The following is a 14,060-nucleotide window of genomic DNA, read 5'->3' as shown; positions in this document are numbered from 1 at the left end:
GCCACAGCAGGCAAATGACGCCTCTGTCTTTGCGTATTCTCCCTTTTTCCATCCCAAGCCCTTGTCCCTAGTTTGCCCACGAGTTTCCCTTGGTACCGTGAAACTCACAGGACACACCTGCAAAAGGCTTGGTCTGATTCCCACAACAGAATTAACACATTTGCTGTTCACAGGATGCTCCTGGTCAGCAAGGGAGACAAGCAGAAGGAATCAGAGGGAATGGTCACACGGCCATGGGAGAGGAGAAGCAAAGCCCGCAAGGGAGAAGAGAAGAAGACAAAGACCCGCACTACATGACGTGCTTTATTAAGTGCCAAGGTGGGCGACAGAACTTGGAATTGAAGGCGGGCTGTTATCTTGTTTTCTGGACTGGGACGTCCTCTGCTCCACCTTCATCTGATCTGTAATCGTGTTCACCTGTGAAAATAGGCAAATGCAAAATAAGGCAATGCACAAGGCAGGAACACGTTTTCACCTCCAATTAACAGTATGTCAAAAGTTAGTGAAGGAAAGTCCAGAAGCTACACACAGAACGTTGTGAGGGAACCTGCAAATGACTCTTGCTCAGCAGTGTTAGACTTAGGACTCTGCAGCCCTCTTCATCCTCGAGTGTCCCTACTCCCTGAGCATTCAAAGTGGGCATTCTTTGGAACACTACTCCTAAAATGCAGCTTCCGCATTCACCTTGAAAACGTTGAAAAGGATCTGCCTTTGAAAAGGCAAACATCTTCTTGCTGCCACCTGGCCCTAACGCAGCCTTCGGTGTGGCATGTCTTTGTCTGGTGCCCATTCTCTCAATACCATTTTTACGGTCATTTTGTCTATTCTCCCTGTCTTTCCCTTCATTCTTTCCCTTATGACTTTGCAGAAGAAGAAGGACACCCTGTATTTTGCACACCCCCCAATGACCAGAGGTCTTCAGCCCTCCCCCATACAGTTGTGCACTCTTCTGATGCTTAGCAGTTGTTTTAGCAGAAAGACGGTGTGTTTTGGAACCACAAAGAGATTCTAACTTGAGGCTCAGAAGCATAAGCTTGCCCACAGATATTCTTTCAGAGGGGTTGAGAATAACATTTATGAATGCTGACCTTAGCCACGCAGGCTTCAGTGGTGCTTCCGGTCTTCCGGTCGAGCTTCGCGTTGGCTTCGTTGAGTCTCTGATAAGCTCTGAAAAATTCGGAGAGATTGAATCAGGAGATTCAGAGATTCTGCTCTCTAGAAGGCCCATATTATTCAAGCATTCATGTTTGCAGACAGGACAATAGGACAGGCAATTTTGCTTCCCTGACTTATATCGCAGAGAACATTACGACGAGGAACACATGATCGGAGTGGCCAGAAGGCCACCTCTTAAAGACGATACCAACTTCAAAAATGCTTTTGTAATGCCACGACCAGTGATGGGTACTGCGGGAACACTGAAGCATTATGAAGGCAGTTCTAAAAGAGAGGAAGGGTTGCAGAGGAGTCTTTTATCAGTACGCCTTTTTAGGCAAATTTACTGACATAACGCCGAGCAGGCAGAAAAAAGGGACGTTAGGAAGAAAATGTACAAGGAAAAAGCAGCATCTTGCTCTCACTCCAAAAAAAGTGCAGACGTACTTTTGGAGGTCCTTTTCTAGGCATCTTCTGAGGTTTACTTCCTGCAGATAGTAGTGCTTGTAACTTGCCAGTCTTGCCTCAATGGACTCATATGGAGAAGTATGCTCTTGCAGTGTCTTTTCCCTAACATCCTCCTCTTTAGAGTCAGCATCTCTGTTTCTGTGCGTTAGCTTCTTTCCCAGAGAAGCACAAGGAGGGAATCTTGTTGGACGTTGCGTGTCCAGAGAGGCTGCCTGTGTCTGAAGCAGATAATGAAATTTCCATCACCGCAAAGAAGAAGAGAACCATCCCCCCACCAGTCACACATAGCCAGTTTCAAGGGCCCAGCCTCACTAAGGGGAGGGCGCTCTCCTCCTCACTACCACCAGCAGTCAAGGCAGAACATGGAAACTACCACAGGTCAACGATCCTATTTCTCAGGAGGAGAAAGTAAGCCTTTTCCAAAGGCTCCATACACAATTCACAGGGACTTCTGCGCCAGTGGAGAACAACGCCTCACAGAAAGAATGAGGGGCAAGACCCCAAATACAAATATGTCCTGCGACTTCTGGTATGAGCACTTGTTCCCTGTCAGGCTCTTTCTTAGCTCTGTCTCTTACTGTTGCTTTTGCTCGTGACCCACCTTGTAAGTCTGCAGAAGATCTTTGAGGTATGCCACCTCTTTTTGCAGCTGGCCATTGGTCTTCTCCAGTTTCTTCTGAGACCCACGCAGAGCAGACAGCTCTTCTTGCAGGTTGCAAGTTTGTGCTTCTAGCTGCCTGCGTTTTTCAGACTCCATCTCCAGCTGCTGCGAAAGTTCTTTGAGCTGTGGAGAGCAAAGCACAAAGGGGTAGGGCCTCAAGATGGTGTTTGTCACCTTCGGACTTGGTATTGAAAGCAAAGTAAAGGCAGGCTCGTCTTTTAACAGGACAGCTTTTAGATCACTGCTGACAGGATTCCCCAAGTTTTCACCCTTCCTCGGTTCTTCTGCAGGGAGACTGGCCTGAAAGGTGCTAGGGACGCTCTTGCCCAAAATGCTCCTCTGCTCATGGGACACCAAACACACCTCTACTCAAACACCAGAAAGAACGCCTATTGTGTGTGTGGGGGGAAGCGCTGCAGTGCAGAACGGAGTAGGCACGAGCAACCAATGCTCTTCCTGTCGTTACTCTGAAAGCTTTGGAAACAGTGCCTCGGGAGGCCACTTTGACATGGCTGCTGGAGGAAGGCATTTTCTTCCTAGGTCAAAGCTGATGTTTGCTTGCAAGGATGCGCAGGATAGAGCAGATGTCCCATGAAGTCCCAAAGGTCAGCTGCGGTGCTGCCTTACTCTCCTCCCCCAGAAATATACCTTTTTTATACATACTAAAAATACAATCGGGAGGTTCCTGCCTTTCATAAAGAGAAAGAAAACAAAACCAAAACCCTCACAAAACAAGCAGACCAAAAAAAGGAAACTTAATCTTCACTTTACACCGCCTCCACACAATGCTACTTCCTTGCAAATAAGAGACCTCTTATAAGGGCAGTGAAGCTACGAGAATGCTACGAGCCTTTGGACTAAGAATGGGCCACCACAAGGGCACTTGACTCCTTCCACAACACCTCCTAAAGCACACGTGTGCCTTAGCAGCACCTCTCAGTAACCAGGGCAAAGGTAGCTAAAGGGTTCCGTGCAACTGAACAAGACAGCTCAAAAGCACTTCTTGCTCCTCGACATCAGGGTGCCCATGGCTAGGGGAAGACGGGCTGAGACAGCGGCTGGTGAGCGAGCGGCAAGTTACAAAAGCGTCACTGGCTCAACTCCTAAGCCAGGGCTCCAGAAGTGATCTTGGGCAAAGCCAACTTCAGACAGGTGGAGTTGCACCTGCCAGACCTGGAAAATGCTGTGGGCCTGTGCCATGGCCTGTGAAGCCACTGAGCCCGCCAGCCTTGCTGTGACTCTCAGCTCGTCCTTCCTCCACAGAGCAGCCTGCCCTCAGGGTGCCCTCACAGATACTGCTCTGCACGTTCATTTTGACCCATAATGGCAACTGCATCTGCGTTCACCTGCTATGGATGACAACAGAAGGTGCACCGAGGAGAGAACAGGCAACTCGCAATACGAGAAGCAGTATAGAAAAGAACAACAGAGGTACAAACATGAACAGACAAAAAAAAGAAATCCAAAAATCCTGCAGAATCCAGAGCTCACCTTTGCTGTTAATTTGTCAGCTTCACAGGCCTCTTCAGAGCAGCTGCTCGTCACGTATCCTGAAGTATTAAACTGGCTCTCTCTTTCTCTGGCCTCGTATTTCCTTAGTTTCTGCAGAGCTCCGTCCAGACGCCTCCTTAACCTGCGCAGCAAATTAGTCAAGAGAACAACGAGCTGAAGGAACTACCCGCCCGTTTCACATTCTCAGACATAAACAGCATAGAGGTGGCTTGCTTCTTCTTTAACACGCTTGACAGACCAGGAGTTACTGAGAAAAAACAGCGTTCCAGTGCCACAGGTCACTTGGAGGGTCCACCTTGCGCCTCAACGGAGGAACAAATGGAGAAGGGACTTCCTTCCCTCCCAGGAGACTTGCAGGGCAACCTGCATTTGAAGTTCTTTTGGCAGCTCTGTAAAACCATAGGCACGCGTACAGAAGAGCCTTGTAAGGCCTAGCGTGAGGCTTGAATTTGCTCACACACCGTTACCCTCACCTACTTTTACAATCAGCCTCCATGAAGCTTGATTTCTGCTCTATGGGATCTCTCTTTAGAGTGCTAACAAGCCATACCTGTCACATTCTCTCTGCAGTTTGCTGTTGCTTTTCATTTCCTGCTGGAGGCGCACTTCGACTGGGCGTTTCAACTTGACCTGCTGCTTCTGTTCCGTTCTCTCACACTGATGCTTTCAAAACAGAAAAGATGCATGGTAGAACCAGCGCAGGGACAGTATCTACATGTGGTATGTGCAGAATGCCTAGGCAGAACTGGGTAGCGGTACTGGGGAAGCAGGGGGAGCAGGGCTTCCCCTTCCCTTGAACGTGCCCTGCCATAAAAGCAGGAGGGTTCCCCATGGCTCCCCATGTCTTTCCACCCACTGCCTGCCCAGCAGGTATTCAAAGGCTGAAATAGTCATTCACAGAAAGCATTCCCATACCTGCTCGTGCGGAGGCCCGTCTGCGGTCGTCTGTGCTGACTGAAAGGGAGTTACCAAGATCTCCCGGGGATTACGAGCCTACAGAAGCACAAGAAGAAGTGAAAAGTCATGCTGCATGCAACTTTCCTGCCTCACATCTCTCTGCTGCTCTTCCCCTCCTGCCAGTCCCAGTAGAGCACCGGGCTCACGTTCGCCTCACCGCCTCCCCAGGCGGACAAGAAGAATCATTTGCTTCGCAGACGCCACCGATGAAAGCCCCTCCTTTACACCAAGAGGAACTGCTTTGTTAGCGACCGCGTGGCATTTCAGGTCGGGGCTGTGCAGCACTGTGCAAACTTGACAACTACCTCTCATGCAGGAGGACTATCTCAAGTGCGGCCTGAGATCTACAGTATCACCACTGGTCTAAAGCAGAAACTACCCAGACCGGTGCATTCCAGTGAATCCTGCTTACTTTCCTACTTACAGGGAATCCATCTTACTTTGTCCCCACAGAACTACTTAGCCAGGCGCAGGAGCTCACAGGGAAGAGGGAAGTTTGTCACTGACTTACTGAGGCAGAGGCTTGCGGGCATCTCTGAAGGGCTTCAGTCAGTCTGCTTTGTTGCTGGATTGTGGCTTCCAATCTGTCACTTCTAGCTTCGAGTCTGAAAGAGAAATATGGGCCTTGTTGTGGAACTCCACAAGAGCACACAGTTGGAAAGAGCAGTGTGCAAGAACGTAAGCTGAAGCAAAGGCTTCTTTCCAAATCAAGTGTTAACTTTCTGCGATGTGACGAGGCAATCCCCGTGCGTTCACACAGTCCCAGAAAGCAGCGCCTCGCCCCTCTGTCTTACTACCCTGCCTACCCTTGCACGCGTTCTCTCAGCTCTCGGAGAGCTGCAGTTCCAGAGGATGCCTCCAGAAGGTCTTGCACTTCCTGGGAAGAATCTGCTTCTTCTCTCTTCTTATCCTGCTGTACTGTCTCCAGGTGTTTTGTCCAGTCCTCAGTCTGAATAAGCTTTTGTTTCGATTCCTTCACCTGCAAAACCACAGGAAGAATCAATCCATGGTAGTCAGCCTAGTCTCTACGGAGGGCACTTGACTGCTCCCACTCTCAAACCCCCATGCATGTTACTTCACTGCAGGTTGTACTAACCCCTCTCCTATAGCTCTCAAGATTTTCTACAGCATTTCCTGAATGCCCGTTGTGTTGGTCACCAGCAGAGAGGGGGAAGAAGGGAAGAGAAAGGACAACCACCCTCGGATTTATCCCTATAGTGCAGCCTTTCCATACCTCAGCTTTAACCTTCTTCAATTCCTCTCTCAAGTGCTCTGCGTCTTTCTCATCGTCCCCATGCTGGCTCTCAGTAGCTTCAGGTGGGGCTTCTGACACAGACACACTTTCAGGAGCACCAGGAAGCTCCATCTGCAGCTGTCTGTCTCGATCCTACAGAAATGGGGTTCCGTGAGCATGACAAAGTCAGTGAGAACAGGGGAATATGAGCTGCGCTTTTACTCATTAGCTTCTGCAACGAGGTCAGTCTTCTGCCTGAAACAAAGCATTGGAAGCGCCCCACCGCCGGGCATCTGCACAGCTGGGGACCTCTCTCCATCTTTCTTAGCCTCAACTAGCAGCAGCTCTTTGTGAGGGTTTCTGTTGCTTAAAACACAGGGAAGGCTTAACGTTTTTTCTCTTCTTGGAACATAGGCGGAGAGCCTGGGCAGGGGCTTTCTGCCTACGCAAGAAGGCGGGCAGTGGAGAATGGAATCTGCAGAACTATTGTTGCCTCCAGGGGCATTTCAGCACTTGTAAAGCAGAGGCCAGACTTCTTTCTGCCAGAGCTTAAGCACGGCCTGGAATCTCCCTGCAGCTTCTGAGAACATGCTCGCAACCAAGGAATGCACACTGCAAGCAGAGCTGCAAGCCCTCAGTGCTATTCCCTGGTATGTATGTCTTCGTTGTTGGCCTTAAAAGTTGCCACGTAAAGGTTACCGGAGCGCTGGTGAGGTATGGTGACCAGCAATGGCCACTACCGCCAGCCCCTTTGAGAAGCTCAGAAGATTTTAAGCAGCAGGAAGAACCTTTGCTGCTTCATTATATAGAATATGCTTCCCCTCGGCTGGAACTCTAACTGAAAGGCCAGCTGCAGCGAGACCCAGGTCTCCTAGCACCTTGACCAACCTTTGTCCCAGTGCAAACTGAAGAGCTGGGCTGGAGCACAAGTAGTTCAAGGGCCCCCAGTCACAAACATGTGGCAGAGGCAGCAAGAGAGGGAAGCGAGCCCAGAGGTAAACCTGCCCCAAAGTAAGTGAGCCAAGTGGCAGCCAGTGGGTCCTTCACAGAAAGTACCTTGTGATCCCAGGGCAATTCAGCCTCTTCCTCCTGCTCTGCTCCTACAGCTGGCAGGGCGCCTACAAGGGATGGACGAAGCAAGACAGTGTGAGCATTCCTGGCACTCTGCGTTTCCCTGCCAGTCAAGCCCTGACCCCAAATACGGGAAAGGGTCTGACATCAGGCCACATTACTTGTCCTCATCGGCTCTTCCACACTACAGGCTCCTACCTTCTCCATCCAAAGCACATGTGGCCACTGTAAAGCACTTAGTCCTTGGAGAGCACGATCTGCTGGGGACTGCTGTGTCTTGCGCAGCATCAGCAGAAGCTTCTCCCGTCTTTTCACTGCGTGCGGGTTCTTGCAGTTTCCTGGCAATGCTACGCGTAGAAAGAGAGAACGTACAGGCAGTCAGATCCAAAACATCGTTGCCCGGGATCCTGGCTCTTGCTGAGGACAGCAAGTGACTTGGAACCGGTTCAGAACTGTCTGTGTGCGGTGTCAGTCTCCCCACGATGGTGGACCTGCTATGCCACCAGGGATCTCTTGGAGGGTTTATCTGAAGGGACACTGGTAAGATCCCCACTGAAAGAACAGGCGCCTCTTCCCTGCTTAGTGGAGTGGAACTGGGCTTAGCAACACAAGCGGGATTTCTAGGAGAGCCTTGTGGGTGGAAGTTCTCCTCTACTTCCAAATCCTCTCTTGACTTGGGAAGGAGACTTATGAGAAGACATCACTGAGCCCAGCTTCAAGAATGGTCTGAAGATATCATTAAGCCTTTGTGCATCTACCACAAAGGGTGACAAATCAGCACGGACACGGACAACTCAGCCGCTCTAACAGCGACGTACAAAACGCTCACCCAGCATGTCCCGACTGGAGAGCATAATCCACAGCCGTGTAGCCAGTGAAATCTTTGCAGGTAGTGTTGGCACCGTAGGAAAGAAGCAGCTCTACTATCTCCATTTCCCCAACAGAAGCGGCAAGCATAAGAGCAGTCCTAAAACATCCAAAAGATGATATATGAAACATGGCAGCATTTGCAGGCTCTGTGTTGTTATTATTCTAATCCCTGTCTACTCCCCAAACAATTCCCTCCCCGATTCCTACGAGCTGAGGGAAAGCAAAGCCACAACACACAGGGGAGTGTTGCAGGACTGAGGCTGGAAGGCACCTCGGGACGCCTTCTGGCCAACCGTGTCCCCAGAGCAGACTCAGCCACGAGTCCAGACCACGTTGCTCAAGGCTTCTTCCACGCTGCTCTTCAAAGCCTCCAAGGATGGAGGCTGCTCAAACCCCTGGCACCACCTGCTCCCTTGATTAACCTTCCTCATGCTGAGAGGGTTTCTCCTAAGCAGCTCTGGGAAGGCCTCTTGTTTCACTTCATGCCCATTGTCTCTTGGACAACACTGACTCTCTTTCTCCGGATCCTTCCAGTGACAACGCTAAGGAGACCCGCATGCACTTTGGAGCAACGCCTCACCTTTCAAGGTCATTTTTAGCACACGCAGTCGCTCCTTTTTGAAGAAGAAGCTTTACCATCTCTTTCTGATGGCAGGAGATAGCAAGAAGAAGCGGGGTATTTCCCTCCTGAAAGCGTAAAGAATCCCAGTCAGAACAACCCAGATGAATTATGTGCCTTTCCCAAAGAGCAGCGCTACCCATACTCAAAACTTACCCAGTTCTTTGTTTCAAGCTGTGCACCATGCTCAACTAACATCTCTGCTATAGATGTGTTAGGAGCTGCGGCAGCCAGGTGAAGGGCAGAGTTGCCTCTGCAAACTCTCAAGTTTGGGTCGGCATGGCGCTCTAGCAGCATCGCCACGCATTCTTCATGCTGGCTCTCCACTGCCTGCAAACAACACAAAGGAAGGACTCGTGCCATGTTTCGCTCTGTCACAGCTACAGCAGCTTCCCAGTGCTGGAAGACAAGAGTGTCTTCCAAGACGAGCTCGCGTACGCCTATTACGTGCCGATTACAACTTTCAGGCTTCTCTACAGGTTGGCGTGAAGAATGCAGCAAGACACTTGTCACTTGAAGCGCAATCGATAAAGCCCCACTTAGAGCAGAGTAACGTGTTCCACATACCTTCATCAGTGGCGTTTTGCCAGTGCTGTCGCAAAGGTTCAGCAGGCACTTCTCTTGCACCAGGAATCGAACAACATCTGCATGGCCGTTCGCACAAGCAAGGTGCAGAGGTGTCCTAAAACCAAAATAAATTAGCTTTCCACAGGAAGGCAGTGCCTGAAATCACTCCTGGCTGTGGAACACGTGCAGGGCCACGAGTCTCCACTTGCCAATGCCAAGCGGAACGAAAGCTTTGGAGGCTGTGGAACTCCATGAAGACCGTGAAGTCTGTGTAAGCCTTCGAGTTTTTCCACAATCACTCAAGCGGCAGAAGGGCGGTGAATGCCCTGACGCTGACCACCAGACAGGAGAGAACTGCTCATGCCCGAGCGGCTGCTAAACAACCCCAGAGGGAGAGGACAGAGCGGTGGCGGTCGGCGGCATGCCCTTTGAGCAGCGCTCGAGCCGCCCCAGCAATTGCAAGCAAAGCTGGATTTTTCCCCTCTGCCAGCTGAGAGGGAAAAGCTCGCGCGCCACGGGAGAGCGATCCCACTCCAAGCCTTTAAGATGCCCCCCAGCCCCTCACCGCTTTGCCTGGTCTAGACCGTTTTTGCCTAGTTTCTTCAGCCACCAGTGCTGCCTCATCCAGGCCAGGTCGCCATGGGCGGCAGCGTGGTGCAGCCCATGCAGGCCCTCCTCTGGCAGCTGGTGGGCATCGCTGTCTCTGGACAGCGAAGTGCTGCTGGGCGTCGGATGCGCCTTGCCCCGCTGGAGGAACCTCCCCATTCTGAAGCAAGGATGTGGGCACAAGCCCACCTGGGGCCACCGGAGCCCTGCGGGCCCTGCTTGGGTCCGACACGGACAGGCGCAGGGGCAGGGGAGCCGAGCCCCGAGCAGCGGCTGTGGCCTAGCACTCCCAGGCAGGGCACGGACGCACCAAGGCTCCCAGCCAGGGCAGCGCTGTTGCTCCCACAGCAGAGGCAACAGCACTGAGCACTGCTGCTGGCAGCGGTGCATCTACACTGTGTCTCAGCGTTGTGTCACATTATGTCACAATGGGTGTCACCAGGGGCGTCACTAGGTGTCGCCTTAAGTTGGAGGGCCTGTGGTGGTTTTAGCGTGCTGGGCAGCTAAACCCCACAACCGCTCTCTCACTCCCCCTCCTTTAGATGAGGAGGGGGAGAAGTAAAGCAAAGAACAACTCACGGGTTGAGATGAGGATAATTTAATTAAAGGGAAATAATTATAATAATTAAAGAAAGACTACCGTGAACTAAACAATTTAACTAAGGGGAAATAAAAAGGGAAAGGGGAAAAGGGAGGGGGAAAAGGAAAAATAAAAAAAAAAGAAGGGAGGAAAACAAACAAACAAAATAAATGAAGGCTATATGGAAGTGCAGAGGAAAGAAATTACTCTCTACTTCCCACAAATGAGCGATGATTGACCACGTCCTTGAAGCAAGGCCTCAACGCACGCAGCCGGGTGTTCGAGAGGAGGACCGACGTTTTCCCAACGAGAGCCCACCCCTCCCCTCTTCTTCCTGTTTCCACCTTTTATTGCTGAGTGTGACATCGCATGGTATGGAATATCCCTTTGATCGGTTTAGGTCAGCTGCCCTAGTGATGTTTCTCTCCTCACTTTTTGCCCACCCCCTAGGAGGGTTAGAGAAAGGCCCAATGCTGTGCCACTGCTGCTCAGCAGTAGACACAACACTGGTGTGATAACACTGCTGTTCCAGCTACAAGTACAGAGTACGGCACTGTACGGGCTGCTGCCGGGAAAGTTAACATTCCAGCCAGACCCAGTACAGTTTGAGAAATCAGTCTGACTCAGTGAAAAAAGAAGCCCTGAATTTGTTGTCCTACTTCCTGGTTTCCTCCATCACACCCTAGTACTATGTTACTGGATACACTAATATTGCAAGTTCTCAGTGTGATCGGAAATTCTATCCATCCATCTATCTATCCATCAAAACATGCATAAGATGATGACATGAAAGTTTCCATTTTTTACTTTTTCAGCTGAAAACTCCCACTTAGCAATATCTATGGCACTAAATACATAATGTTTGTTTAACATCTCCTGCTTGAAAATTCAGCCAGAGCCATAGCTTCAATAAATGCAGATATGACACAAACTAAACAACAGACCTGTCACTTCTTTATACAGTCATGTGCACATATGTATCTTACGTTCCTTAGAAATGTTAAAGATTTTTTGAAAGTGACACTTTCTACAAAAGCTTCTGTTTTCTCAGGAGCTTTTTAGAAACCCCGTATCTGTTGGCTTTCAACGTTAAGCAAACTATTACTGGCATAGTCTTGAATGTCTCTAATTTCATGCTGCTTTGTCTTCCTTCTAGCAGTCCTTAATTAAGGACATTATTCTGAAGCATTAGTGTCTGAATACACCAATGAAAATTCATTTAAATGACTCAGCTTCTGAGAACAAATTTCTTATTTTTTAAACAAAGAAGCACTAGACCTTCATGACTGCAGAAAAGCAATAGGTTTAGCACAATCTGTTCAAGTTTTGTGAGCTACTTCCAAGCTTTACTGGCTGCCAGTTAGTCTGTAGCTTTCTCAATCTGCTGAAATCTAAGTGTAAGTCGATTTCTTTTGCTTTATACCTCACAAAGTTCATATATCACAACTTTATTGATGGCTTTTTTCTCTAGAGAAAATTTATGAATTGAATTCCTATAATGCTAATTGCCTCTCAACATCCTATGGAATGCTTACATTTTCACACTCAAAAACAAACAAACAAAAAACATTTTTAATGGTGGAGTCATTTCCATGTAAGCAGAAAATAAGGCTAAAATAAACCATTAGAAAAGGTTTGTAACAACTGCTTTCAATCCATGACAGCAACATAAGGAAAACAGATTAGATTCACAAAGCGCTTCTCTTGTCGGTGTCTGAAGAGTCTAAAGAGAATGGATTGTTTCATTTCCTGGATTCATGGATCCCTAATGAAGTATAATTGTATCTCCATGATGACTTCATGGTAATTGAAGAAGAATACAGAGGAAACCAGCTTCTGAAAGGAATGTTTCAAAATGGGCTGTTAGCGAGGTAGTTAGAGATATTCTTCTCACCACCATTTCTATCATCAGTCTCATCTTTTCAGAGCATACAGACATAGGAATAACAAACACATAATGCAATTTTTCTAAGAGATAAATATTAATTTGTTAATGTCTTGTTGCAAGCAAGTCGTATTTTAAAGATGATTACAGACTTTCATTAGCTTTCCTGAACTACCAGAAAGTCAGCCTCAAATGTTCCAAGTCATATTTTCTATACTATCTTTCATTTTCTTCCTAAGTCCTTATACAATCAGAAAGGTCCTATATTGATCCAGACCGGGAAACCACTATGTGTTGAGGAGGTATACACGAAGCAGCTAACCTGAGGAGGCACAAACCTGTGCTGATCTGTGTTATGCTACACATCCAGTGTGGCCTTCAGGCTATGTTGTGCTGCTCAAATATTCCGCCACAGGATCAGCTCATCTCACTACAACAGAGGAGCCTGCAGGCAGCTTCCACTGGAGCCAGTGATCACACCACATGCCTGGCCTTACCTAAATGTGAAACTTTATGTTCTCATTTAAACATCCTTTATAAATACAGTTGTTTTCTTCTAAGATGATTATTTTAAGCTCGAATAATCAAAAATGCAGGGTTCCCATCATGTGAAGAAATGTGAGATTTAGTCACTATCTGTATTCCTCTTCTTGTTCTGTCTAAGCAGCTATTTTACTAAGCCATTTACTTCTGAGCCTTTACTATTGAGATCCAGAAAGAACCCTGCACTGCCTTTCTCTCTCTAACCCTCCTCCATGTTGTTTGGTATAGAGCAGGTCCATTTAATCCATTTATTAATTCTGCTTCTGCAATTTTTTTCAATTCAAAATTGTAAATTATGGATACAGAGAACAAAGCCAGGCCTTCTCTAACTTTTTGTTTGGTTGGTTTGTTTTATTTTGTTTTACATCTCCTAAGACAAATTAATTATTCTGTCTATAAGGCTACACAACAGAGATTTTGGAACCGAAACGAAGAAGCTGCAAAGCAAAAATAGTGTAAACTAGGTTGTCTTCTTCATGACAGTGGATGATTAAGATCTCACACACTCACTTCACTAAGTATGGTTCAGTATTTTCTTATACCGTGATAACTTAACCCCTTTTGATTACATCACTGTAACCTCAGACCCTCCTTTATACTGCTGAGGCAATATCAGGTAGCCTTAATGTGCCTCTACATGTAATTCAAAGGTTTTTTTTGAACTCCCTTTACTTGGCCACAAAATATAAGCAGACTCTAACATGAACTAAAGTCTATCCTGAAACCTCTTCTAACTGCACATCTTGTTTTCCTCAGGGGAGGAAGAGATCTCACGGAATTTTGAATAACCACAGCTCTTCCTTCACTTTATTTTTTCTTTCCTGGAGAAGGCTCAGGGAGATATTATCAATGTTCACAAACATTTGAAGAGATAATGTAAGGAAGACAGAGCCAGGCTCTTCTTAGTGGTGCCCGGAGGCAGAAGAAGAGGCAATGGGCACAAACTGGAAAACAGGTGATTCCCTCTGAACACCAGGCAGCACTTATGTGCTGTGTGGGTGCCTGAGCACTGGCACAGGCTGTCCAGAGAGGTTGTGGAGTCTCCCCCATTGGAGACCTTCAAAAGCTGCTTGGACATGTTTCTGGGCAGCCTGGTTTGGGTGTCCCTGTTCAAGCAGGGGATTGGAGCAGATGGCCTCCAGAGGTACCTTCCAACCTGTGATTCCTCCTCCTTGGCAGAATGCCAGGCTAGTCCCTGTCCTTCCTGTTTTGCTTATCTTTTTCCAAGCAGAGCTGAAGAGACTCAATGACCCTCTGTGGCGGGTACCCTCTGCTCCTGTACTTGGCATAAGTCTTGCTCAGGCTTGTGAGCCACAGCAGGCCTCAATGCAA

At 48.3% G+C, this 14,060-nt stretch overlaps 1 protein-coding gene across 1 annotated transcript; it reads right to left on the bottom strand.

Annotated features, from left to right (window-relative positions):
- Positions 1–283: 283 nt before the first annotated feature.
- On the bottom strand, positions 284–9,879 carry LOC311429933 (uncharacterized protein; the record flags this gene model as incomplete). The annotated part of the gene is made up of 17 exons (XM_084506188.1): positions 284–417; positions 1,089–1,167; positions 1,603–1,841; positions 2,225–2,407; positions 3,776–3,917; positions 4,347–4,459; positions 4,712–4,789; positions 5,265–5,358; positions 5,560–5,732; positions 5,988–6,140; positions 7,044–7,105; positions 7,257–7,405; positions 7,888–8,025; positions 8,509–8,615; positions 8,704–8,877; positions 9,115–9,229; positions 9,680–9,879. The coding sequence occupies 17 exons, from the start codon at positions 9,877–9,879 to the stop codon at positions 307–309; spliced, it is 2,310 nt and encodes a 769-aa protein (XP_084362314.1). The 3' UTR covers positions 284–306.
- Between the last annotated feature and the right edge of the window lie 4,181 nt (positions 9,880–14,060).

This window comes from Aythya ferina (assembly GCF_964211825.1).
Source record: "Aythya ferina genome assembly, chromosome: 1".
Taxonomy (NCBI): Eukaryota; Metazoa; Chordata; class Aves; order Anseriformes; family Anatidae; genus Aythya; species Aythya ferina.
Note: the sequence above shows the minus strand (reverse complement) of the source record. Positions and strands in the feature narration are given on the sequence as shown.